The sequence below is a fragment of the Lissotriton helveticus genome, chromosome 3_1 (genome assembly GCF_964261635.1).
Source record: "Lissotriton helveticus chromosome 3_1, aLisHel1.1, whole genome shotgun sequence".
Taxonomy (NCBI): Eukaryota; Metazoa; Chordata; class Amphibia; order Caudata; family Salamandridae; genus Lissotriton; species Lissotriton helveticus.
Genome location: NC_136061.1, coordinates 1,979,816,313 through 1,979,843,981, shown reverse-complemented (window position 1 = coordinate 1,979,843,981; position 27,669 = coordinate 1,979,816,313). Strand labels below are relative to the sequence as shown.

General features: G+C 46.2%; 1 protein-coding gene across 3 annotated transcripts in view; it reads right to left on the bottom strand.

The window, feature by feature from the left end:
- Window positions 1-27,669, bottom strand: part of LINS1 (lines homolog 1) — a 216,291-nt gene that overhangs the window by 92,785 nt on the left and 95,837 nt on the right. For all 3 annotated transcript variants that reach the window (XM_078683108.1, XM_078683110.1, XM_078683109.1), the window contains exon 4: window positions 8,824-8,965. In XM_078683108.1, coding sequence (XP_078539234.1) covers window positions 8,824-8,965 — 142 coding nt within the window. The remainder of the gene's footprint in view (window positions 1-8,823; window positions 8,966-27,669) is intronic.

The following is a 27,669-nucleotide window of genomic DNA, read 5'->3' as shown; positions in this document are numbered from 1 at the left end:
TCCTACACAGAGAATTAACAAAGCCCGGATGAGGGTTCGACAACTTTCCACTCGAACCTGAAACGCGTCGGCACTATAAGAAGAGTCACGTTTCCATTCATTGATATTGTTAAATATAGATTTATATCTTGCTACTCTTGTGATTCAATTTCGCTTTGTTTTCTGTTTACTTGAAATGTGAATATTTAATGTGTATGTCATTTGGTTTTACGTTTTTGAATATTTAATGTGTATGTCATTTGGTTTTACGTTTTTATGGATGCTTTTTTGTTAAATGTTTTCGTCCAAAATCTGTACGTTTGGTAATGTAATGTAATGTTGTAAATGTATATATATATCTTCTTTTGCCTAGAAAAAACATGCACTTTCTAAAAAAGTAAATTAATGATTGATGGGTATAAATAAAAATACCTGACCAGGTTTGATTAATTGACATTTGGTCTTGTTATAAGAATTGCACCATTAAGATACGAGGCGGTCGGGCATTCTTTTGTTGTTTACTGAGTATAAAACGGTCCAGCCCCCCCCCCTCAGTCCCACTTTAGGACCTAACTCCGTTTGTGTGTCACGAGAGACACAATATGGCAACGCCTCTGGGCCAACAAAAAGCAGAAGCAGAGAAGTAAAAGGGGAGAGGTCGATACTCCTTAGCAGGTGAAAGTAAATCCAAGACAGAAGCTCGGACACACTCAGAGCCGGCTGGGGCTGGAAGGAGCTGCACCCGGGAGGCGACGATCGCAGTGGGAAGGTGTGGTAGGCATCAGATTACAGGACAAAAGGGATGCAGCCGGCTTAGGCTTCTGAGACCCAAGATGCAGCAAGCGGCAGATATGGAGAAGTTAACAGACCCCCTCCATACTCAAACACAGCGGCACATGGGAATGGCTGAGCAATGCGAGACTACAAGTGAGGCTTACATAGGCCGGAGCTACTTACATCAATAAAGAAAGGGTGAAGAAACAAGCGTGTTACTCTGGGCATTGCTGTGGGGAGGGAGGAAGGGGGAAGGGGGGAGGATAAACGCGAGACACGGCCTATCGGCCGTGAAAGTGAAAGTACGGCCGGCCGGCCGTGAATAATTAGGGGAGGAGGGAGGAGCTGGGGAACAGATGGCTGGCTTTGATGTGCACATGCTTTATGTCAATGCGCCTTGCTTTTCACGGGCACTGGAGGAAATCGCCAGTTTGGTTAACCTCTGGATAAGCCCCTATATTCTCGCAAGCTCAATGCGCATGCGCATTGACAGGCGAGACCTAAAAAAAATGTTGTTTGCCTATTCAAGTCCACAGAAATAGGGATGAAGAAGGCCAGTAAACGAAAAGTGCATGAAGCCACTAACCAGCAGAGGCACAGGGTGGTTGGTGAGTGACGCACATCTGGTGCTGCTTCCGTCTCCATGACCCGCTGTGATTTCACAAGCTGCACAAGTGGGACACAATTAGAGAACTGAAAAAAAGGATAGACTCGGTAGAAGAATGTTGTGCACGCTGCACTAAAAGAACAAATATTTAAAACATGTTTATGTGGTAGTGTTACTTTGACCCCCTGGCGGCCAGGCAACGTTGCAATGGGTTTGGAATTCCAGAGCATTTGTGTGAACTGTGCATGATGTCACGTATAGGCAGAGATGCGCACGACAGGTGAAAGCACCTCAGGTGCTGTTTTCTTCTTTATGTAATGCATTGTGATCGGCTACTGCGAGAAGTCCAAAAGAAGACACCATTTGACTTTTTTTAGACACACACTTTGAGGTCTTTTACAGGGCAAATGAAGGCTGCAGGAGCATCTGTGTGCCTACCACAAGTGTTACAGTAATTAATAAATGAATCTACTGGCCACCTCTGCTTTGGAAAGAATGCGTCGGGAATGTGGCAGAAGGCTTTTTGAAGTAAAGAATATTTTCCTGATCAGTTTCTAGTTTCCCAATCAGCTGAGTGAGCGACGACCCAATAACAAGCTTTTAGCCCGCATTGTCCGCCCTACAATCACAACGGGAAGAAAGGGGCACCGAGCGCAGCGTTGCGCTCACTTCCGAGCTCGTGGTGCATATGGGAGGTGGCTTTGCCTGCATTGACTTGACAGCTGTCGTTGCCAGTGGCTGGGCGCAACTCTGAGAGGGCTTGTCAAGGGGCAGGCACTGGAATACAACGCACAGCTGGACATGAGCCAAGGGAGGAAACAATAACGAGTGCTACACACGTTTTAAGGAATGCAGCTGCCATCGTGCCCGCCGCTGCCTGCAAAAGTGAAATAACAAGTATACCCTAGTAGTCTGTAAACCTTTCTGCCCACCCGTCATCGGTAACAAAAAACAAGTTTGGCGCCGCACGGCTGTAAAAGTGACCCCGCGCTGCAATAAAAAAAACAAGCTCTTGGCATTGCTGTGGGGGGGCGGGGCGGGAGCGCATTGGGGGGGGGGGGAGCAGCAGCCTTTGATATGCGAGAGAGTGGGAGGGAACACCATATGGGGTGGGATTGAGAAGTGAGCTCAAGCGCGAGCTGGGGAAGCGTCGCGCTTGAGTACCTCACATGCATTGGGGACAATCCTCGCTGGTTTCAAGAGCTGTTTTGCCTACTATAATCTCGACATCTGCAATGCCAGAGGCATTGGCAGAGGTCGAGACCTAAACAACGCCTCCTGGCATAATTTTCACCCTGTCACGGAACATGAAGTCTATAACAATCTCTAAACTCAAACCATCTTCTCACACCAAAGACCCTATGCCCTCTAACCTTGTCCTTAAACATATCATTGCCCATCTGTGGACCACCATTATAAACTCATCCCTGACCACCGGGTGTGTTCCCGCCTCCCTCCAACTCGGTCAAATCACACCCATCCCCAAAAATCCCAACGCAGATCCCAATAAACTAAATAACCTCCGACCTATCTCTAACCTCCCTCTTCTCTCCAAAGCCCTTGAAAAGTGCGTCCTGCTCCAACTGGACAATGACATCAACACGTTCGACCTCTTTGACTCACTGCAATCCGGCTTCAGAAAAGGATGCAGCACAGAATCAGCCATGCTCGATATAGTGGATGACATTCGTCACTCACTTGACAATGGTGAGTCTTCCATACTCATTCTCCTCGACCTCTCCGCGGCTTTCGATACTGTTAACCATTCTGCCTTACTTAACACTCTCAAAATCCGCTTTGGCCTCAATGGCTATGTCCTCAAACGGTCAACCTCCGTTCTCTAACACAGAACCCAACAAATCAAAATCGCGAACTGTATTTCTAACCCCACTCCAATTGCCCTCGGTGTACCCCAGGGATCCATTCTCTCTCCCGCGCTCTTCAACCTCTTCTTGGAACCACTCGACCTCATTCTCAAACGAGCAGGAATTAATTACCACCTCTATGCTGACGACACTCAACTTTACTATAAGATTAAATCCCACTCTGATGTCCTACACCTCAATGACACCCTGTCCAAGATCCAATCTTGGTTCCACCACAATCATCTTAAACTCAACCCTAAAAAACCCGAAATCATTCTCTTCGCCCCTAAAAAACAACCCTCTCCCCATACAAAACTGGATATCCAACCTTAATGCCCTCAACTGCTCTCTAACCACTACCAACTCAGTTAAGTCCCTAGGCATTACCATTGATCATAACCTTACTCTTTCCTCCCACATAAAAACCACAGCCAAAGGAGCGCTCTTCACTCTCCGCCATCTCAAAAAATGTAAACCCTTCATCCCAGCCGATGACTTTAAAACTGTTGTCCAATCGCTAGTCCTGTCTAGAATAGACTATGGTAACGCTATTATCGCTGGAACACTTAAAGTCCATCTTGCACCTCTCAAATCTGTGCTCAACATAGCTGCGAGACTTATCTTTGACTACAAACCGTCCGACCACATCTCCCCCGCACTTAAAACACTCAAATGGCTTCCCATTCAAGATAGATCCTCCTACAAGATTGCATGTATCACGCATAAAGCACTTCACCAAAACTCTCCACGTTACCTCTCAGACAAACTACACAAAGCAGGCTTCACTCGACCGACAAGGAGTACCAACGCCCTCATACTTATTCCCCCTCTGCTAAAAAAGAAAAGCAAGCAGGCTCGATCCTTCTCTGGAAATGCTCCGTCCATCTGGAACTCCCTGCCTAAAGACCTACGCTGTAACCCTTTCTACATCAACTTCAAAAGAGACCTCAAATTGTACCTCCTCAACAAATATTGGGGTCAATAATACTTACCTCAGACACCGTCTCCCGCTCTTCACCTCATCAGGCTCCCCTCTTTTGCACTCCAACTCTCTCACCTCCCCTTTCTCCCCTCCCTCATGCTACTACTTCCCCTCCCCATACCACCCTCCCTGCCCCTACCTTCAAGAATGATATCTAGACTCTAGCAAGGCCTCCCTCTGATCTCCCACTCCCCTATTCCTCTAATCTCCCAGTCTCCGTATCTCCCTCCTTTTCCTCCTTTTTCACTCCCTCACACCCACCCTAATCTAACCACACTCCATCCACATGAACTTATCATTGTACTCTTGTAAATAACACTCTTATTTATCTGCGTTTCCTGTTATATTGGTTTGGATGGCAATGTTTTTGACCAAATGTATCAATTACTGTACCTCCTTGCACTCCTGTAAAGCGCTCCGATACCTCTGGGTCTAGCCAGCGCTATATAAAACCTTCAAAATAAATAAACTTCAACACGGGCTGGTTCTGAGGCTTGCTCTTCAGTGATAGGAATACCTTTAAGTTGCATAGAAAGAACCAGCGGGTTGTTATCACTCTCCACCCGCTCCTGTACAATCATGTCTAATAAGAAAGGCAAGAGTTCCTTGTTGAGAAAAATGAAGTCAATACGACTGCTAAGGAGGCCATTATTAAAGGTATCTGATCCCCGCCTATTTGAGGGAGATTTTCCATTTATAGCCCTAGCCCATTGTTGCAAGCCAAACACCTTAAACTGGAGGGCTGCCCCGGTCCATTTTTTAATAGGCGGGATATCCAGATGTGGTATACTCCACTGGGCATCCTCCTCATGACAGAGATTAACGTCATTATCATAGAGGGGCTCGAAGGAGCAATTAAAATCTCTGGCTTTTATCAGCTTGCTAACACCTTCATAATCGTTAAAAAAATTATCTAGGAGAGCTACAGTGGGGGAGACCTTCCCACCTTGCATACCCCTAGCATAAACATTAATAGGTAACAGATCTGGAGCTTCTGGGATCTTTAATCTGATAACTAGTATGTCCCTGCAATAAATAAACAGTTCGTCCACCCTATAACAGTCAGACTGTCTTACCCAAGTTGTCAGGCCCCCCACAGGTCTCCCCCTTGTTCCTCCATGGGCCAATTTCGAAAAATTTATAAAACCCTGGCAATAAACATTGTCCAGGGCCCAGGTTTCCTGGAAGGTCATTATATCATGGCTTTCAACGAAAGTAGCCCAGTCCTCTGATGTTATTTTGGAACATAGCCCATCTACATTCCAGGAGACTGGTTTCAATTCAGGGCCCGCGTGAGACTTGTTAATATTACACAGCTCGGGCCCTGGGTGGTCTACATGAACAGACCCTGGGACTCCCTCACCTGTTATTTTGCTCCGTTGTAGAGAGCCAAGATCCCCTTCTTTACACGCGTTAGGTTTGTTACCCGATAAGCTATTGGACTTTTTCTCATTTGGTAAATTTGTTGAGGGTGCATGGTTATGAATAACTAATATATGAGTTTCTTTAGACGCTTGATGACCATGGGCATGTACTTTGCCTCTAAGTCAATCAATTTCCTCTAGCCTGGAAAATGCTTCAAACCTGTTAAATGTTGGAACCAAGTAGTTATAGGGGCCTTGGTTGCAGGAGGCATCCCTCAAAACTTCCCTGTCTCTAGTATGAATACCACGTGGTTGGTAGAAAAAACCCAGGGGGAATACGCTAATATCATCTTTAGCTAAGTGGCCAGTTCCAAGCCTATCCAGGATTGCCTCAACTAGACGTGGGGACCTAAAACTCAAGACCACACAGTCTCCTTGGAAGGTCTTAGGAGAATGACCAACCCGTGGAATTCTTTGCACCATTTTAAATTCACTAAAACGTGAGTTCCCTACCCCGACCTAACATTTAACAGATGTAAAGCTTTATTCTTGAGCGATGACCAGTGCTCGTGTGTGTTTGGAGGGAACTGGGGGACATTAGCTAGTACCACTGTGTAGGGGGTAGCTTCAGGTGGGAGGTGCAGGAACGTACATGCTTTCACAGCCCCTCCCCACGAGTGTGCCGGAGTCCGAGAACCAGCTAAGTCCACCCTGCTGATTATATTTATATTTGACGGGGAATTTTCTAAACGACTGGGTGCGGGCTCCCTTTCCTCAACGCGAGGAGCTAGTATGACATCGCTAGTGGATGGTCTGGGGTCATAGGGCCTATCTCGTCTCAGTTCAACCATGCTCACTCGTTCTTGTCCTTGCTTGCCTGACTGACCGAGGGAGCTAATTAATTGCTGCTCCATTTTTGCCAGTCTACAATCTATGTTGGACAGTTTTACCATTAAAGGATCTATCAGAGCCGTTAGTTTTGCCTCAACCCTATTCATAAACTCGGTTTTGTTCACACTACTTTCATAAGTAGGTCTACTTATTCCCTGGACCCCTAGGTTTGTCTGTTCTTGTGACCCCCCCCTCCCTCATGTCCGTAAGACACAGGCTTCTTTTTCACTATTTTTGAGGCTTGTTGGGTTGTTTTAGGGAGGGTATGTGCTTTCCTTTTCACATTCCCCTCCGGCCGCTACTGAGCTCCTTAACTGGCGAGTTGTTTTGTTGACAACGATGTTAGAGTTAGTAGATATTATGCTAATAGATGGAATGCTAGCTAAGCATTCGGGCACGGGGGGTTCGTTAAGTGGGCACTTCGTGGGTTTTGGGCTGAATTGAGGCGGTGACAGTACAGTTGTTAAAGTCCCACTAGGGAGACTCTGAGGCTCTAAAGAGAGTCTTCCTTCCATTATCTGGATCTCGTGCATCAATACGGATGCAGCCCGTGATAAGAACGCGTCCAAGGTGCCCACTACACCAGGCCTCCCTTCACCCCTTCCGTTATTTTAAGTCATAGCCCTAATTTATACAGTAATATATAACAAATTCAGTAATAATACCAGAAATCAGGAGAACCGCCTGCACAGTGTGGGTTGTCAATGGGGTGGCCCATCCCGGTCTCCTTCTGTCTCGGATGGGCCTGCCCGGGCACGCCCGTGCTGTGGGAGCCCTAGCCCCCTTTCGAGCGCCTCCTGACACTCACGGTGCGGTGCGCGGCGTGAGCGCCGCAAGGAATGCTGGGAGTTGTGGTTTCTGGGTGGCGGGCAGCAATGGCGGTTCTCGTGCGCCTCACGTTCGTCAGCAGCTCCACAGCTCCGCTGCAAGGATAGAGCAGCTCCGCGGCAAGGACAGGGCAAGCATTCCAGACAGTCCACCGGCGAAGAAAAATGGCACCAACAGCAGCAACCAGTAAGTTAAGATTGGGCTCCCACCCCGTGGGAGCCCTAGCCCCCTTTCGAGCGCCTCCTGACGCTCACGGTGAGGTGCGCGGCGTGCGCACCGCACGAAATGCTGGGAGTTGTGATTTCTGGGTGGCGGGCAGCAATGGCGGTTCTCGTGCGCCTCGCGTTCGTCAGCAGCTCCACAGCTCCTCTGCAAGGACAGAGCAGCTCAGCGACAATGACAGGGAAAGCATTCCAGACAGTCCACCGGCGAAGAAAAAAGGCCCCAACAACAGCAACCAGTAAGTTAAGATTGGGTTCCACTTACTTTACTAACCTTTTCTCTAGGAAATGTCCCAGTCTGCTATTGTATTGTATTGAAATTGCATTAACATAGCACTTACTACCCCGGATAACGTGTTGAAGCGCTTTTTCGGCAAGTAGCACGCTACTCCGGAATCTATAAAGGATTAGTATAGTGAAATATGAAAGTAATTTGAATGGTGGATATGTTCGTCAGTTATGATGGGGTGTTGAAGCGCTTTATTGGTGAGTAGCACGCTACTCTGGAACCCATAAAGGATTAGTGTTGAAAATTAGTATAGTGAAATATGAAAGTAATTTGAGTGGTGGATATGTCTTTTAGTTATTTGGATAGAGAAGGGTAGTGGAGGTATAGAAGAGGGAAAAAGGTTTGCATTTATATAGTGCTTGCTACCTCTGATAAGGTTTTGAAGGAAGCACTTTTTCGGCGAGTAGCATGCTACTCGGGAACAAATTAAGGATTAGTGGTGAATTAGTATAGAGAAATATGAAATTTGAGAAGTGAACAAGTTAGTGGGTTATTTTGATTGAAAAGGATAGTGGAAGGGTAGAAGAGTGAAGGATTTCGATTTTTTTAGGAGGTCATAGCAGTAGGAAGAGGCTTTCGGATGAGTAAAAAGGGATGAATCAGAGGGAAGACTTTAGAAAGGCTTGTTTTGGTGGATCGGTATAGTAAAAGAGGTGTCAGATGATGCAAGGAGGGGTAGAGTATGGGAGAGTCTAGAAAGGGTGGATGTAGAGGATATATTGATAGAGGTATAGGGTGAGAAATAGGGTAGTGCATTAGAAAGAGTAGTAGAAAGAAGTTTGAGTTGAGGCAGAAAGCTGGGATAGAAGATTTATTGAGAGAAGAATAGGGTGGGAAATAGGATAGTGCATTGGATATGCTGAATTGGAAGAAAGTGATAAATATATAGATTCAGAAAGTATATGGAAAGTATATAAATGCAGGAGGTAGGTATTAATGATATTGATAGAGGTATAGGCTGAGAAATAGGGTAGTGCATTGGAAATGCTTTTTTAGGAGAAAAGTAATAAATATACATTTTACCTGAACTGTGAAGACATGGATCATCCAAAAGGTCTTTAATGACCGTGGTTAATGACCAGATGCAAGCAGATACTGCACTCCTCTTGGGATAATCAGACATGGTCTTCAGGCAAAACAGAAGCCAACTACTATTCACTTCATTCTGGGGAAAATGAAAATAGATGCATCAATCCATTAAGCCTCATAGTTCAGCAAATAATCAGCTAAGCAACTTCAGAATCTATAGATTTAGCACAGTCTTTGGGATCCTCCAAATTAATGTGGTTTTCAGTAATCCTTCTTGCAATAATATCATGCTTCCTTTTTCAACATGAAATGGAAAATAAGAAAACAATTTTCCATGCTTCTTTGCTTTTGCATTATTCCCAAATTCTAGACAAATGTCCATGAGAAAGAACAAAAATGCATTACACTTACTGACCTCTCAGGACCTGCTTGATTATTGGAATAGTGTCTGTATATTAGAATTTGTTTTAGAGTAAACAATACACTACTGATGACAAATTACCACATTGAAAAATTAAAAAAACATCTTCCGCTTGTTCTTTCAAACTCCTTCACCGCTGTACCCTCTCACTTCCAATGTCCCCCACATCCCAAACTGTCCCAATGCTCCTTTTCATTGCAGGTTCACCTCTCCACCGGAGGCCCCATGGTCATAAATGTTAATAAGTTAACGTTTTATGCTAACTTACCTATAAGAAGATGGCACTTAGCGCAACTCCATCGTAGTCCCTGTACTTTAGACTCATTCTTGACTCAGAATGTTAAGACTACTGCGCCTTTTCGGACACACAAATTCTTTGGAATCTTGTGACATAAAGGACACGAGAAAAATCAAATTAAAGTAGGAAAAAGGTCCCATCTAATAAATTGGGGCACAATTTGGAGATCTAATTTCCCAGTAATGCATTATACTCTCTATTGAATTGGTTATTTTGAATCAACAACGTATGTGGCTCTATTGTTATGTTTTTATATTCTCTGTAAAGTTCACTTTATCTTTTATCTTACGAGCAGTTTTTGAGCACCAAACACTTTCTGCAGTAAATTAAATTACATAACTGCAAAAAAGTGTGTTCTCTTACTCTGCAATTCATCTTTGCTCTTGACATTGAACGATGCCAGAAGTACGTATTTGTTGCCATTTTTTGAGGTTTTGACCACTGTTCCTTATGTGTTTTATCTATAAAAAAAAAATACACTCCAGAACCCAATTACCAACAGAGAAGCCCAGAGAATATCAATATTTTTGCTCTCTACCTGAATCCTCTCTAGCAGGAATCTTAACGGGCCTAGTCAAATGCATGAACATGTGTCAGTGTATAGTGTCATTTATACATGATAAAAAAAAAAATTCTCTACCGTAAAGGTTTAAAAAAGTTATTTTATCTGGACGGTAAATCCTTCCACAATGTCTCCTCTAACTATATGCTGATTTTTTTCCTCCAACTGAATCTAAAAGAAAGACTATTGCTTGCCTTGAAAAGATTAAGTATTTTACATATCTGTGAAACTGCATATGTGAATGACATGTGGGTCTGAATCAATTAATGGAAGGCCATTTGCCCCCAACCCACACATTTTCACCTGGGGATAGGACACCCAACGTCATATCTGATGATTTCAGAATTCTTTTTTTAGTTAGCTGAAATTCCTCCCACAGTTGTGTGATCAAGGATAAGGAGCCTTAATGAGATCAGTCCCATAACCCTTCCGTATTGCTGCGACTTCCAAGCCACAGTCACCCCTCTGCTCATACCCGGAACAAAGTCTCTATTGCCAAACAATAAAGTAAATGGTGATATGTAACTAGTCAATTTTCTCTTTATTCTCCATTCATCCCAAACTTGAAAGGTTGCCTATGTGACTAGTGATACATACATTGAATCGCCATTCTGGCTCTTAGAAATCAAAGAGATTTCCAAACGGGGGACTCAAGAGAGTGGTGTCAATAAAACATAACTTCTTGTCAGTCTGTGACCACTTTAAAGAGAAAGAAAGGCATGAGGCTTGGTAGTAAAAGTTTGGCACTCAACAGCCTCCTGTAGCAGTCTTATCCCACATTTGTATACTGTAAAGAGTTGCCAATATTTTCCCTGGAAAAGCAGAGTCATTTTTATGGCCACAATTCTACCAATACACAAGATCATGTTTATTTATTTTTGAAGTTTTCTATAGCGCTGTCAAGACCCAGAGGTAACAGAGCACTTTACAGTAGCCAGGTTCTGAACTGGGATGGTGCAGTGAGCTAAAAAACGGTGATGGATCAAGCCCTGATCTTTTGACTGGGTAGGAGTGTTCTGCTTAATTCAGATACTCTGTCCATCACCCCCCCCCTTTTTGAATCGTTTTGGCCACCACAAGTGTGGAAGGGTATGCTCAGATGTGAGTCCCTTGCTCACTGCACCATCAGGACTCAAGCAAGCCGGGCCGAAGACGGCTGTAATGCCAGAAACCGGTCCCCGGAAGCTTGTTTCCTTTCCAGTAAAGAATTGGCTTGGTAGTTTGGTCTGCCCTGTTCCCATGATGCACTGGGCCACGGACAGACTAATTTGCATGTAGCCAGGTTCTGAACTGGGATGGTGCAGTGAGCTAAAAAACGGTGATGGATCAAGCCCTGATCTTTTGACTGGGTAAGAGTGTTCTGCTTAATTCAGATACTCTGTCCATCACCACCCCCCTTTTTGAATCGTTTTGGCCACAACAAGTGTGGAAGGGTATGCTCAGATGTGAGTCCCTTGCTCACTGCACCATCAGGATTCAAGCAAGCCGGGCCGAAGACGGCTGTAATGCCAGAAACCGGTCCCCGGAAGCTTGTTTCCTTTCCAGTAAAGAATTGGCTTGGTAGTTTGGTCTGCCCTGTTCCCATGATGCACTGGGCCAGGGACAGACTAATTTGCATGTAGCCAGGTTCTGAACTGGGATGGTGCAGTGAGCTAAAAAACGGTGATGGATCAAGCCCTGATCTTTTGACTGGGTAGGAGTGTTCTGCTTAATTCAGATACTCTGTCCATCACCACCCCCCTTTTTAAATCGTTACAGTAGAGAATAGCAAATAATCAACAAAAGCATGACATTATATGGGTTTTGACAATCAACGAGTGTCACAATGAGAGCTGCATATGTGTACTGCAGAGCTTCTTTGGTTTCAAGGGTTCAATGCACTTTACAGTAATAGAATAGCATATAATCAACAAAGGCATAACATATGAAAGGTATTGACAATCCACGAGTAAGAGTAGGAGCTGCATAAATGTACTGCAGAGCTTCTTTGGTATCAAAATTCAATGCGGGCACAAAGATCTGGTGTTGCAGTCTGTTACATGTTATCCACAGCCAAGGGAACGGATGAGGAACAAGGATTTGAGTTGGCTTTTGAATTCCACAAAGGACGGTATGGTTCTGATGTGCGTGGGGATGGAGTTCCACATTTTAGGGGCGTTTCCCGTGAAAGAGCAGTCCGCTGTTCTTTTCTTTCTGGTTTTAGGTAGGATGAGCAGGAGGGAGTTAGAGCTTCTCAGATTTCTGGCTTGACCAGCTTTTTTGAGTTTTTTTGCCAGGTATTCGGGTTTGCCGGTATGGAGGGCTTTGTGGGTTAGGCAGGCCGTCCTGAAGTTACTTCACATTTCTACTGGTAGCCATTTGAGTTCTTTGAGTGCCGGGGAAATGTGATCAGATTTTTTGATGCCGGTGATCATTCTGGCTGTCGCATGTAATGTTCTTTTGATCGGTGCCAGGTGCGATTTAGGAATACCTGTTAGGATTGCGTTCCCATAGTCCAGTCTTGACATTACCAGGGATTGAGTGGTCAGTTTGAGATCCTTGTTAAGAATGTAGGGTTTGATTTTGTTCAGAAGTTTGAGGTTAAAGAATGCACTTTTGGCAGAGCTCTTAATGTGTTTCATCATGTTTGGTTTTGGGTCCAGGGTGACGCCAAGAGATTTAACAGAGTCTGCTAGAGTAAGATTCCCTTTGAGCACATCGATTGCCTTTAGCCATTCAGTGATTTGAGGGCTGTCATCCTTGTTCGAGATGAGGAGTATCTCGGTCTTGTCTGGATTTAGTTTCAGATGGTTGTTTGTTAGCCATTTTTGAACATCTTTCAGGACATCATTTAGTCTTTGGATGTCCGTGAGAGAGGAGGTTTCCAGATAGATCTGCGTATCATCCGCGTAGAGGTGGAAGCAGATGTTGGCTTTATTGAGTAGTTTGGCGAGCGGTTCCATATAGATGTTAAAAAGCTGTGGAGAGAGCACCGATCCTTGGGGGGCGCCCTTGTCAACTTGCTGGGTTTCGGAGGTGAAGTTCTTGATTTTTATTAATTGGGTGCGGTTGTGTATAAAGGAGGAGAACCACTTGAGAACTACCTCGCGGAGGCCAGCTCTTTCTTGGAGAGCCTTGATGAGGAGTTTGTGGTCCACTGTGTCAAATGTTGCCGAGAGGTCAAGGAGAATGAGGAGGCAGCATTTGTCTGAGTCTAGAGAACCATGGATGTCATCTATGATGTTCAGCATCGCGGTTTCTGTGCTGCAGCCTTTTCTAAAGCCAGACTGGAGGGGGTCTAGAAGGTTGATAATGTCCAGGTGTTGTGTCAGTTGATGAAGAACGCAGCGTTCAAGTGTTTTTGAGAGCAAGGGGAGGTTAGATATAGGTCTGAAATTGTTCAGGTCTGTCGAGTCTAGACCGGGTTTTTTCAGCAGGGGGGTGACTTGTCCCATTTTTAAGCAATCAGGGACAACTCCATTTTTCCAAGGAGCGGTTTATGATTATGCCCCATATAGGTGCAAAAGCGTGCTTCAGTTTCTTGATTAGTAGGGGAGGAATGGGATCAGAGATGTGAGCTGATGGTTTGGAGGACGAGATCAGCGAGATTATCTCCGTTTCTAGAACGGGACGAAAGCTAAGCCAGGGGGTGAGAGAAGAGCCCGGAGAGTGGGCAAGGGGTACACCCGAGCTGCTTTTCTTAGGGTGTGACTCATTGATGTCTAGTGATAGTTCGATTCTTGCTATCTTATCGTTGAAGAAGTGAGCAAAGTTATCACAGAGTTCTTTGGACGCCTGTACAGATGAGGACACTGGCTTGGAGGTTTGTTGTCTGATGATGCTGTAGAGTTCCTTCGGTCTGTTTTTGGCCTTGTCCAGTGCCTCGCGGAAGAAGTTGGATTTCTTATTTTTGATGTGGTTGTTGTACTTCCTACGGGCTGATTTCAGTTGGTCACGAAGGATGGCAGTCGGGTTATTTCTCCATTTTCTTTCTTTGGCTCTTAGGATTCTCCTTTCTGTGTTGAGGTCATCGTTGAACCAAGTTCTAGATAGAGTGGTTCTGCTTCTTTTGAGCTTTAGTGGAGCTAGCTTGTCGAGAATGGCCACTAGCTCGGAATTGTACCGATCAGTGAGATCTTTGGTGGAGAGGTGGGCTTTGTTGTCTAGGAGAAGTGAGCTTAACTGCGCTTCCAGGGTATCCAGGGGTACTTGGGAGATGTTTGGAGGTTGGTAGGAGATAGTGGGGTGGTTGATATGAAATAGGATCATGTGGTGGTCTGACCAGTCGACGGGAAGTATGTGGTTGATCGTGATAGAGTTCTTTTGCGAAATTATGGCATCCAATGTGGCTCCTTTGTAAAGAGTTTCCTCAGTGCAGTGTTGTTTACGGTTGTTATACTCGAGGAGGCTAGATAGTGATTGGATTAGAGGATTGTGTGTCTCGTTCCTTCGTAGATTCAGGTCCCCAACAATTAGGTTATTGGAGTCGCCAAGTGCACCTTGTGCTATCAGGTAGGATAGTTGTTCTCCAAAAGCGTTGTTTCTGCCTGGGGGGTGGTAGAGCAGGTGACATAGTAAGAATCATTGTCTTTGGTCTTGAAGATGGCGGATAGACATTCAAAGGAATCGTAGTCGAAAGAGGTGGTTTCTGAGATGGGCAAACTATCCTTGTGGATGATAGCTACCCCTCCTCCTCGCTGCTCTATCCTGTCTTTGATGATGAGGGAGAAGCCAGGTGGTACGAGCATGTCTAGACAGGGAGGAGATAACTTATTCAACCAGGTCTCCGTGAGGAACGCAATGTCAATATCATGAGTGAGGATAGCCTCGGCTAGTTCCGTTGCATGTAATGAGGACGATCTGCAGTTGATTAGTAGGCAGTTAGTGAAAGGTATCTGATTTTTGGTAGTTCTATCTTTAGTCGCCCTCGGTATGGCGGTCAGGACGTCTCAGTGGTTTGGTGCAGGGAAGGTCTTTCCGGTGCCCTGTGGTTATGCCAGCTCAGCAAGTCTCCCTTTACTGCACGCAAAAGTGCATTAAAAATTTTTGTGAGAGCATTTGGAGATTCGGAGGTATATGAATGACCAAATTCTTAATGGAATTAATAAACCACCTGAAAGGAGTTGCATTTTCGATCTCCAAAATTCCATGCCTAATGGTAATATGGAGTCCCTCTGATTTTGTTATATTGACACTGAACCCGGAGACAAACTGAAATACACTGTTTGCGTCTATCAGTGATAGCAGATTTGTCAGTCACCAGGATGTTGTAAGCAAAGGTTGTTAGTTAAAAATACATCTCTCCCCAATTTAACTCCCTAGGTATGAGGGTTCTCCTTAATTCTCCGAGCAAAGATTTCCGGAGGAAGAATAAATAGCAAGGGGGAAGAGTGGACTAGTATTCGTCATCTAATTTCCAGCTTGTCAACCTACTGACCTTCATCGCCACTGGTCAAAAGTTGGCAATAACCAACTACATAAAGCAGTATCCATGTTTCGCAACATGGTGGCAATAAATGACTAGCCCATCTAGTCAAGCACATTTTCAGTGTATAACGAAAGGATGACCGTCATTTTCTCTGCTTTTTTACAATGTCTATGAGATGCAGGATCTTCTTAGTGTTTTCCCTGTCGTTATGTCCCTTACAAGTCCAGCCTGACCTGTGTGTATCAGCTTCAGTAGTGGTCTAAGCAGAGGACTGGCCTGTAAAATGTGGACGTAGTGTAATTAGGCTTAAGAATTGAGGCCATTGTTGCTTCTTTCATGGAGGCAGAAATTATGAGTGTATGGGGTACAGCATTCATTAGATCCAATTAGGATTTTCACCAAGAGTGGGCTGAAGATTTTGTAACATCCAGGTGGGTACCTATCAGCTCTTAGGCCCTTAGTTAACTCTGCATGTCTGAAATTCTTCCTCCTTACCGTTCAGAAATTCAAGTGCTCTAGCCTCTTCTATGAAAAGTGTTAGAAACTGACCAGCAATAGTTAGTAAGGTCATTCTTTTGCTTGCCTCGGGTCAGCAGTACAGAGTGGCTATAAAACTGCCTGAAGCAACGTAGCTTTCATCTTACTCACTCTCACAACTGTTACAGGTGTTTTCATTGTGTTTAGCCACAATCCCAGTAATCTGTGAGCTCGTTCTGTTAACTAGGATTACTCAAGCCGTATTTCCTACTTTGTAGTAGTTCAAATGTAATGTTGCAAGAGGAAGAAAATAGGCTCCGACTCAAAATGTATTTATTTTGCCTCAAAATACAATTACTTAACAACATAAGGACTGGGGACTCTGTGACCTTATGCTTAGTTTCATTCTACAGTACATCCCTTCTTAAGAACTCTGCAAGTGCCTTCCATGCTTATATTATTTATTTATGCTTCCTCCACTACAAAGTGTCCATTCACTACTGCCTTCAATGCGATGCACACCATGTCCTTACTTGCTTCCCATCATCATTACTGACTAGATACGTTTTGAATGGTATCCTTAAATTCTTCTACATAATGGAGTCCCTTTAATAAAGACATGTTCAATCTCTAGGCGACCAGACCATCAATGGGTTCAACACTATTATTAGGTTGTTTTTTTTTTGCATCAAAGCTCAAAAGAACTCTGCTTGTTCATGATGAATATTTTTGCCACACCGAATGCTTGAACCACACGAAGAGCTTACTATTTTTGGAGATATCCTGACTGTATTAGTGAAGTTTTGATGGACAACTTCCTACCAAAGTTATCAAAAACATACCTGCTTTCTTGAATCAGTATGTCATCCCTCATGTCTTCTATTAGAGCTGGGAAGCCCATGGTTGGGCAGCCATGTGCTCTACAAGATCTCAAATTAAGTAAATATTAGAAAATAATCACTAATTTTTTACACTCGGCCAGGCCTGTTCTAAGATTGGTTGCCAATACCTGAGAGAATATTTTTAATTCAACAAAGAGAACTATCAGCTATCAGAAAGCACGTCAGGCAGCTCTCTATTTATCCCCCAAAGTAAACACTAAAAATCTTGCTAGGAGAAAAGAAGATGTTGGTTCTCCAGGACTCCTTTAAAGATTTGGTTAGAGTGATGGAAAAAGTGAGTGGAAAAAAGGGCTAATTCTCTACGGCCAGGCAATCTAGGTGACTGTTCTTTCAAAGTGGCCAAAGTCAATCTAAATACTGAGATATACCGTTTCACCAAAACCTGCTCCTACCAAATAAGGCTCCTAATGAGAAACATGGCATTTTTGCCCCTTCCCATACAAACACATGGCAGATAATGCTTTTTTCCATACCAGATTAGGCTAAGCCAATGCCACTGTCTTGGGAACTCCCAAAGCCTTCATTGCCCGACTCCAAAAGATTCAGTGCCAAGGTCAGAACCACCATGCACTTAAATTAATTCCACTTGTTGTTATCTGCAGCTACTCCATTGGTTCCTAGTGGACAAAGGAATGTTTTTAAGATATGCCTGCATCATGTTCAAAATCTTTGCAGATAGGGTCATCTTTGCCAGAAATTAAAAAAAGAACTATCCAGCTGTTACTCAACTCCTGTTAGCAACTCAATGCAAGTTAAACCACTGTTTAACCTATCATGCTGGGGTGGCCAAGCTGTCAGTGTGTAGGGAGCCAAACTGCAAAACTATATACAACTTGGAAATCGTGCCATTCCCCAACATCTACAATTCAGTAAAACTCTTAAAACCAGGCTATTCAACCACTAAAAACACTACCCACAAGGCTAAATGGGAAAAGAGCGCAAAGATGTAATTGCGTAATATAAAATATACATAAAATGTTAAGGAACCAAGGATAAGATTTGTTATACAAACTAGTGTGGACAATCCACGTGGGAGAATGATAGCTAGTCCAGGACTTTAATATAGTCAAAAACTTAATACGTTTTCTGATGCAACTTTTGGAAATTATCTTAACATACAATATTTTCATCTAGGGGATTTAACATAGCTTCATTTGTGCAAATATATATATGTAGTGCAATGAAATCATCAATATTCCTTAAGATACAAATTGGAAGGAGTGATTAATCTTCTATGGAAGATGCAGGCAGTGTCCCCCAGGTATTGTCTGAAACTGAGGCTTTAATAGAATGAACTATACAAAAGTTGAATAAAACCCCATGTAGAATATCTTTTACCCAAAATACTTAAAAACAAACAGTAAACTTTTTGGATATAGATATAGCCTAGAAAAATCAAAACTGGATGACAAGTATTTTTAAAACAACAACAAGTAAAGACACTCCTTTGAACAGGAATGACCCATGCATGGTATACAGACGCGTTATCTTGCCCAATTGTGTCTACATGTTTTTCAGTTTTTTTTAATTTGCTCTAGTGTCACAGTAGTCCTAAGTATGTCCACTGATATGACTGAAGGTCTTGGACCGGTACTGCAACCGCAGGGGTGCACCCAGAGTGCATTCCTTGAACAGAGAGTGGACTACTCTTCCTGTCATGGGGTTTAGCACAAAGCAGTGGTGGTAGCATGCCATGTTTTGCAAGTTCATTACTGTGACCAGACATTTGTATCAGCATTACTGGAGTGGAGGCCTACTGGCCCACTCAGGTTTAGTTCCACTTCAATGCACTTATCCAGATCCTAGTGTTAACATCCCAAGTGTTTTATGATTGGAGCTTGCCAGGTAGATGCATTTTGTGTAAAAAAAAAGCCAGGCTAATGGAGGCTTTCGGGGTCCCTTTTGGATGGCCCAAGCTCACTTGCTGAACCAGATTAAGGTGAGATTTTTCTCCCAGACAGTGGAAGAGTACTGTTGACATTACTGAAGCTAGAGGGAGGAGACCTAGCACAGAAGTGAGGGGAGACAAGGCTCCACTGTAAACTGAGTTAAGACTTTTGCTGAACAAGGAGCAGCTGATTAGCCTTCCCAAAGCAATGCCATTGGCCAATTTGATAGACAGTGAGGGCCTAGGGTGGAACCGCAGACTCTTAGCGCAAACTTGATGGAACCTCGTTTGTGAGGTCCAGCCTATAGCCTTTCGCACTTCACACTATTCTTTTTGGCTGAAGACACCTCTGTTTTTTTTCTTTTTCTTTAAAGACATTTATTTGTTTTCAATAAGGCAAACAGGCATCAAAAATTACATAACCAACTGCCATCAGCCGGCAACACAGGGCCTCCTCTTTATGCTTCGGTTGTAAGTAAGCAAGGCTAGAAACACTGCTGCGCAAACCATCCCTCTACACTAAAACAGTTTTTAGAGGGCAGCATGGAAAGGAGACTTGAAAAGAGAACAACCTCAAACCAATTCTGAAAGTACAGAAAGCAGAACCACATCTCCCATCTGCTTTTACTGAATAAAAGTGGGACCCACGTGTTGTTCTAATTACAAGGTCTTTATGACCAAGGAAGGAAGTGATCATGAGAGTTCTCGAAAGATTGCTGTGTAACTAAAATGAGTGTATGTCTGTCAGCCAGTTTTTCAGTGATGGGGGTCTGTCCTGAAGTGCCTAGAAGCCATCCTGCATCTTGAGAGATAGAAGGAGCCTACCAGCCCCGCAGGAGCAACTATGCAGGAGGAGCGAGGTGCAGTGTGACTCCGACAGGGTGTGGTCTACCAGAAGAGCAACACTGCTAAGAATGATCTGCGTGCCCCAGTCTTAATAGGCAGCAGCCTCCCACCCTGCAGTTTGACGGGAACCCCAGAGTGCCACCAAAGATCATAGGAACTGTATCAGGGTTATTACCCAACCTGGGCCACTATGCCAAAAGAAAAGTTGTGACGTGACCGCAGTGGCACTTGCCAGAGAGTGAGGCCTGTGCTGGACCTTGTAACCTGACTTAGATCAGCCTGTACGTAGCCGCAACATCCAGAGACCAGCATGTGCATGGCTGCATTAACCTGCACCTTAACACCCAAGTGGGGCTGCTTTAATCTGAGAACACATTCTTATCAAGCCCATGTATAATCCAGCATCTCCAGAACTGCCCTGCCTGCGAAGAGTAGTTCAGTCATTGGAGGACACTAAGCAGCTGCCTTACCAGAGATGAGTCCACCAAGAGAGGTTCATAAGAGGGACAGCAAGCGAGCAGAGGAAGAGTCAGTCAGCTGCTCCAGTATGCCAACAGTAACACACACTAAGAAAGCTTGCATAGTGAGATAAGGTTTACTATGTGAGAGAGAGAGAGCCTAGTCACACTTTACATTGTCCCTGGTAGGGAACAGCCTAGACTATAAGGGGCAACGTTTGGTGGGACAAAGCCACCAGTCGGGAAAAGGCAGAGACCTCAACGGCCCAGGACTTTTCGTACAAGTCTAATGCGTAGTATTTAGTTCTAGTTTGCATTGAAGTACATACCTTCTTGAAAGCAAGGCATTGATGTGGACAATCATTTATTACAGTAAATCATGTTTTCTGAGCTCCAGCATCCACACGCTACTTCTCAGAACCTTGAGTGGGCCAGTGTCCTGCAGATTTCAAAGGAAGGTTTTAAATATTTGGGAGTCTATGTCATATAGGAAGCTCACTTGGCTTGGAACCATAACATCCAGCCAAAACTCGACAAATTAGATGCGGGCAACATTAAATTCTGGCTGAAACTTCTGAATGTCTGTGTGAGGCTGGGCCGCAATCTCTAAGATTCTAGCATTGCCACGCCTTCTTTAGCAACTGCAAAATTTCCATTTCAACATATCTGTCAGTCTCTTACACTAATTAATTTAATGCAGAGGAGCTTTATGTGGGGGTAGGATCTGAATAAATGTTCTTTTCAAATGTTTTAAAGAACAAGTTACTTACCTTCGATAACAATAGATCTGTAAGAGACATTAGCTATGGATTCCTTACCTGGATCCAGAAAAATGTTCTTCAGCAGTACTCCTGTGCGTCAGTAGGTGGCGTCGGTCGACTCTGCGGATCTTTACACAACATTCCACACCAGAAAGGCAGAGCCATGCAAGACACTGACCACTGGTGCATAAAACTAGGGCCCCGAGGGGGTTTCCCTTACTCTAGTCAGTTCGCGGAACGGGGAGGATGGGTGGGGCGGTAAGGAATCCATAAGTAATATAGGTCTCTTACAGCTATATGGTTACCGAAGGTAAGTAATTTGTTCATCTGAAAGAGACTATTCGTTATCGACTCCTTACCTTATAATAGAAACACCACCATTAACAACCCCGGAGGTGGGTCTGCGAACCAAGTTCACACCAGGAAGTCCTGAAGAACGGAGCGGCCAAAGAAGCAGTCTCTAAGGACTTGGCTGTCCAGGCAGTAATGTTTAGTGAACGTGTGCAATGAAGCCCATGTGGATGCCTGGCAGATGTCATGAAGGGGGACTCCACGTCCTAAAGCAGTAGTGGCTGCCATCGCCCTGGTGGAATGGGCACGCAACACTACTGGTGGTTCCTTTTTCGCCAAGGAATAACCAATTTTAATGCAAAGAACGACCCATTGCGAGATGGCTAGTCTTTGCACGCTCCGATCCTTTCTTGGCGCCCACATAGTCAACCAAGAGCTGATCATCCACCCAGAATTGGTTTGAGCGATTCAGGTAAAATGAGAGAGCATGTTTTGGATCCAGACTGTGGAGCCTCTCCTCCTCTCTAGATGGATGCGGGGGCAGGAAGAAGGTGGGCAAAGTGATAGTCTGTCCTATGTTGGAAGAGGTAACCACTTTGGGAAGAAATAAAGATCGAGTTCGAAGGACAAAGTTGTCCGGATGAACAGCAAGGAAAAGGCGGCTTAGAAGAAAGAGCCTGAAGCTCACTCACCCTGCAAGCAGAGGTGATGGCAACCAGAAAAGCCGTCTTTAAGGTCAAGAGTCTGAGAGGACTCGAAGGGAGGGCACATAAGTCAAGTCAGAACACGGTTCAAGTCCCACTCGGGCAATACGAAAGGAATAGGAGGAAACAGGTGAGTAATGCCCTTAAGGAAACAATTTACAATAGTAGACTTGAAAAGAGGAGGCTGATCTGGAAGACGAAGAAAGGCCGAAAGATAGCCCTTGAGGGTGCCCAGATCAGAGCCCTGCTGGGCAAAAGAAAGTAGGAAGAGGAGAACCTCTGAAAGGGGGGCAAAAAGGGGGTCCACAGCCTTTGCTGCGCACATGCTACAAATTTGTTCCATCTACAGGCGTATACTGTTTTAGTAGAGGGACGCCTGGCTGCCAAGGTAACATTACAGACTTCAGGAAGAAGGTTGACGGCTGTCAACTGTCACCGTTCAATCTCCACGCAAGGAGGTGGCGGCTGAACAGGTTTGGGTAGAGGACCGTCCCCTGCTGCTGCGACAGAAGATCATCCCAAGGGGGCAGTTTGAGCGGAGGATCGATGGCCATGTTCAAGAGCTCGGCATACCAGACTCTTCGTGCCCAGTACGGAGCCACAAAAATTACTTGGGCCCGGTCGTGCTTGATCTTCAGCACTATGGGCAGTAGTGGTATAGGAGGAAAGGCGTATAGAAGACCGCAACTCCACTGGCGACGAAAAGCGTCGCCTAGCAAGTGCCGCCTTGGAAATTCCAATGCGCAGAACTGCTGACATTGAGCGTTCTCTTCGTGGCGAATAGATCTAACAAGGCTCGCCCCACTGCTGAAAGAGACCTTGCACCACGCTTGGCGTGAAGACCTCATTCATGATCCATCAAGCACCGGAGGTTGAGTTCGTCAGCACCTGACGTTCAGGGAACCTGCCAGGTACTGAACCACCAGGGATATGCCCTGATGTTCCAGCCATGTCCAAAGGCGAAGAACCTCCTGACATAGGGTCCACGACCCCACCCAGCCCGGTTTGTTTCAGTACCACATAGTGGGTGGTGTTGTCTGTGAACACCTGCACTACTCTCCCCTTGACCCAGGGGTGGGATGCCTTTAGTGCAAGACGGATGGCCCGAGCTCCAGAAGGTTGATGTAGAGCCCGGACTCCGCCTCTACCATGTGGCCACCCCATTCGAGAAGTGATGCATCTGTCACCACCGTGAAGTCTGGCTGTGGAAGGGAGAGGGATCTGCCATTGACCCAAACCTGGTTTCATTAGCCACCACTGCAATTGGAGTGCAGTGCCCTCCGAGATCTCGAAGCAATCCGAAAGATTCCCTATATGCTGTGCCCACTGGAACGTCAGCTCCCGCTCCAGAGCCTGCATATGCCACTGGGCATGATAAACTAGCAGGATGCAGGAGGTCTTGAGGCCCAGCAGCCTCAGGAGCCTCAGGGTCATTCTCACCGAAACCCGGGATAGAGGCTGAAACATCTGAATCATAGCCCAAACTTCCCGGACTCGCTGCTCGGGAGGATAAGCCCGAAACTGCGCTATGTCCAGAACAGCTCCGATGAAAAGGAGCTTCTGAGAGGGAATCAGGTGCGACTTCGGCACGTTGATAGTGAAACCCAGCGAATGCAAGAGGTCTGCCATAGTCTGGAGGTGGGAGACAACAGCCTGGGGTGAGCCCGCCTTCAACAGCCAATCGTTGAGATAGGGGGAAGGCTGGAAACACTGATCTGTGCAGATGAGCTGCGACCAACACCATCACTTTAGGGACCACGCCTGTGGGTGGGCAGGACAGGGATGTGAAAATAGGCGTCCTGCAAGTCCAACACTACCATCCAGTCTCCAGAGTCGGGGGCAGACAGGACCTGAGCCAAAGTCAACATTTTGAACTTCTCCTTCCGGAGAAAGCGGTTGACGTCCCCGAGATCCAAGATAGGACCCAGTCCTTTGTCCTTCTTGTGGACCAGAAAGCAGTGGGAGTATCAACAACGACCTACTTCTGGGGCAGGGACTCGCTCGATAGCTTCCTTTGCCATGAGAGCCATAACTTCCCGGCGCAGAAGGGCCAAGTGATACTCCGACATGCGATGGAGCTTAGGTGGTATGGGTGGAGGGGTAGTCTTGAAGGGGAGGGAGTAGTCCCTTCGGACTATATCCAAAACCCACCTGTCCGACGTGATAGTTTGCCAGAGGAGGAGGTGATGGCGGATCCTGCCGCCCACTGGCAACTGGTGGCCCGGAAAGGTTGGACTAGGAGTGTTTGGAGGCTGCTGCAGAGGGGGCACTGGTGGACTGGCCCACCCGCTGGCCCAAAGACCCACAACCCTAGGTCTCACGTCCCCAGCTCCGCAGAGGCTGGGCAACTTGCACAGGCCTGTGGTTCGGAGTGGAACGTGGTGGGGCACTCCTTCCATAGCCACTAAAGGGGCAAAAAGCAGACTGCACGGGGCGAGAGGTGGTAGCGAGGCCCAATGGATCTGGTCGTAGCCCTAGAATCCTTAAAGCGCTCCAGAGCGTTGTCCGCTTTGTTGTCAAACAAGCGATGGCCATCAAACTGTATGTTCAAATCAGTCGATTGCACAAAAAGCCAGTGGACCTCAACCAGGCATGGCGTCTCAGGGCTACTGACATTGAAATCGGCCTGCCTAGCGAGTCGGTGGTGTCCAGCCCACATCGTATGGCGAACTTCGCTGCATCTCTACCCTCAGCAACTGCATGGGAGAGAAAGGCCCTGGCCTCCTCCGGGCAATGTGGCAGCACCTGAGCGACCGTGTCCCACACAAAGTGGGTGTAACGGTTCAAGAGACATACAGTGTTCACCGACCGCAGTCCTAAGCTGGCGGAAAAAACATCTTCCAAAAATGATTCAGCTTCTTGGATTCCCTATCTGGGGAAGCAGTAGAGAACGCGCCTTTGGATGTTGAGTCCAAGCTCTCAGGGGCAGGGTGTTTGGAGTGTGGTCGCTGGGGCTGGGCGGTGGCGTCAGGCAATCATCCTATCCACAGGAGCCCCTGTGCAGGGCTTGGACCAGGTGCCCAGAAGGAGGTCTGTGAGGGCCTCACTGAACGGCAGCAGGGACTCCGAAGAGGCTGCTGGTGGTTGAAGCACCTCAATCAGGAGGTTAGTCCTGACTGCCACCATAGGTAGCTCAAGTCACAAGGACTCAACCGCCCTACGCAACACCACAGCGTAGAAGGCTTCCTCCTCCGTAGCCATGGTAGGGGGGCGGAGAAAGCATACCAAGGTCTGGGGATGTATTCAGACCACTGGCCTCACCCAGTTCCTCTCTCCAGTCCGGCTCTTCCAACAGGCCTGCTAGAGGGTCAATAGACCCCTCCCAGTCCTCCTCAGACCGCCACTCAGGGCGATAAGGAACGCCAGAATAGAACAGAGGTACAAAAGTACCGGTCGATGCCGGTGAGGCTCCGTGTCCATGTCGAGGGGGAGACCGGGGTCGACACCGGCTGGGACACAACCGGTGTCGCAAGGGGCGGAGGTGTCGCCAATGGATTTGGCACTGGAGGAGGTGTCGTAAGGTTGACTGGCGCCGATCCAGATCCAGGCCTGGATCCCTGGGGGCCCTACAGCGCCGGGGCTGAAGCCGCCGGCATCTAAGACCTAGAACCCTTAGCCACGTCCACGGGGCCTGAAGGCGCGCCGGCAGAGTCGGGCTGCCTAAAGATGGAGTGGAGGGCTTCATAAAAGCTATGAAGTTGAGCAGGAGTTGCCCCGGCTCCAGGAAAGGGAGGGAAGCTCAGAGCCGACCCAAGAGGCTCCGCGGGCAGAGCCGGAGGACTACCTTCCACATCCTGCGTCGCGTCGGCCAACAGACAGGGAGAAGGCGTAGAGCGACGGTGCTTTTTCGCCTTTTTCTTGTTCTTCGACGTACCCGAAGACTTCGAAGAGGAGTGATGATGGTGACTCCGTGACCTCCCTCTCGACCGGGACCTTGAGTGGCGCGGAGCTGACTGCTGGGCCTCGAGAAGCTTTCAGGACCGCTCCCGCAAAGACTTCGGGTTCATGACCCGGCAGTCGGAGCACGACTTTGGGTCTTGGTCGCTCTCCAAACACCAGAGGCACACGAGAAGTGGGTCTGTAACCAAAATCAAATTGTGACAGGAGTCACAATGTTTGAAGCCAGTCCGTCGATGTGACATCCCTTGCACCAGGAGTCAAACGACTAGAAAAAAGAAGTAAAAAAAAAAAACTCTAGTCAAAAAAGACCAAGGGTATCGCTCTCTCCAGACCTACGCTGGCTGGCACGGAAAAAGTAAGAACTGACGATATTGCGCAGGGTCGGCATCTACGTAGATACCGTAACGTCATTCGGCAATCACAACGCCAACGCCGAGTCGACCGACGCCACCTACCGATGCGCAGGGGTACTACTGAAGAAAAATTCTCCAGATCCAGTCTGACGCCTCGGGGCAATTATAAGGTAAAGAATCCATATCTAATAGTCTCTTTGAGATTCCAATTACAATGAGGGAATTGCAGCTCCTGACATCCTTTTAAAATATATCAATTTCTGCAACACAGCTGATCCTTGAGCAAGACCATCACAGTGATGGGGTTTGAAAAGCAGATGTCACATTTCTGCTTTGAAAACGTGTCCGCCCTCTGTAGATGGACCCAAATATGACATTTCTTACTTGGGAGAGTGATTGATAACTTTTTTTAATTGTATTTATTCAGGTCAGCAGAAGAGTGACAACACAAATATGCACAACTTAGATACCAATATTCCACAATTGACAGCGTGCAATGGCATTTCACTGATTGACAAACATCTACACAGTGAACTTGTTCCCAGATGTATTACACAGCTGAAACTTAGCGGCTACACCCAACGAGTCCCAGGAATCCCAGGCCAGCATGAGTCACACTCCACCACCCCCGGTCCTAACACGGCCTCCCACCCTCCCTGGTACATAGAAACCTCACATTTGAATATTACTAACCTACTGCATTATACAGTCAGACATCATTTTTTGTAGTGCGAATATATTGCACAAACAGTTCCCAAAAGTCCTTAGGTCTGGAGGCCTGTGGCAATTCTTCGGCATATGTCTCAAGCGTCTCTTTGCAATACGTCATGTCGGCGACCCAATTTAGATACTTCGGCGGGCGCTTGCTCCCCATCGTAGGGCTATGCGTCTCTTGGCTAGCAACAGTGTAACAGCTAGGAACTTACGTGTACGGGCCAGCTGGAGCTTGTACATCCCCAACAGGCAAGCCAGTGGCTCATTAGGTATTCGCTCAGATAGCATAAGGGCCAGTGCATCCATGATTTCTGTCCAGTACATTTGAAGCTGGGAGCATGCCCATGCCTTGCGTAAGAAATCAGTACCATTGGCGCCGCATCTACAGAATTTATCATCTGCCCATAACCCATATTTGTGCAGTTTCGCCGGTGTAAAATATACTTGATGTATGAATTTACAGTGTATTATACGTAAGTTACAGTTTGATGTTAGCATCTGCACACAACTATAGTCCCAGTCCTCTTGTGTAATAGTTACCAGTTGGCTCTTCCGATCTCCGCAGTGGTTTATTTTGTGAGCAGGCCTAGACACGTGTATATACGTGTTTAGACATGTTACTAGGCACCGGCGTGTGGGCAACATCAACAGTATCTGCAGTGTATGGCGTGTCTGCGGTTCATCTGGGAATGAAGAGTATAATTTCCTGATTACCATTCGCAGTTGCAAGTACGCAAACATCTTTAGAGGTGTGCAATGCTCGCTAAGGGAGATATCAGTTTGCGATAAACTGACCATGTGGGAATGTATCACTCATTTCCCCTAGTAAGGACATCATGTTCTTTTCGTGCTCTAGGT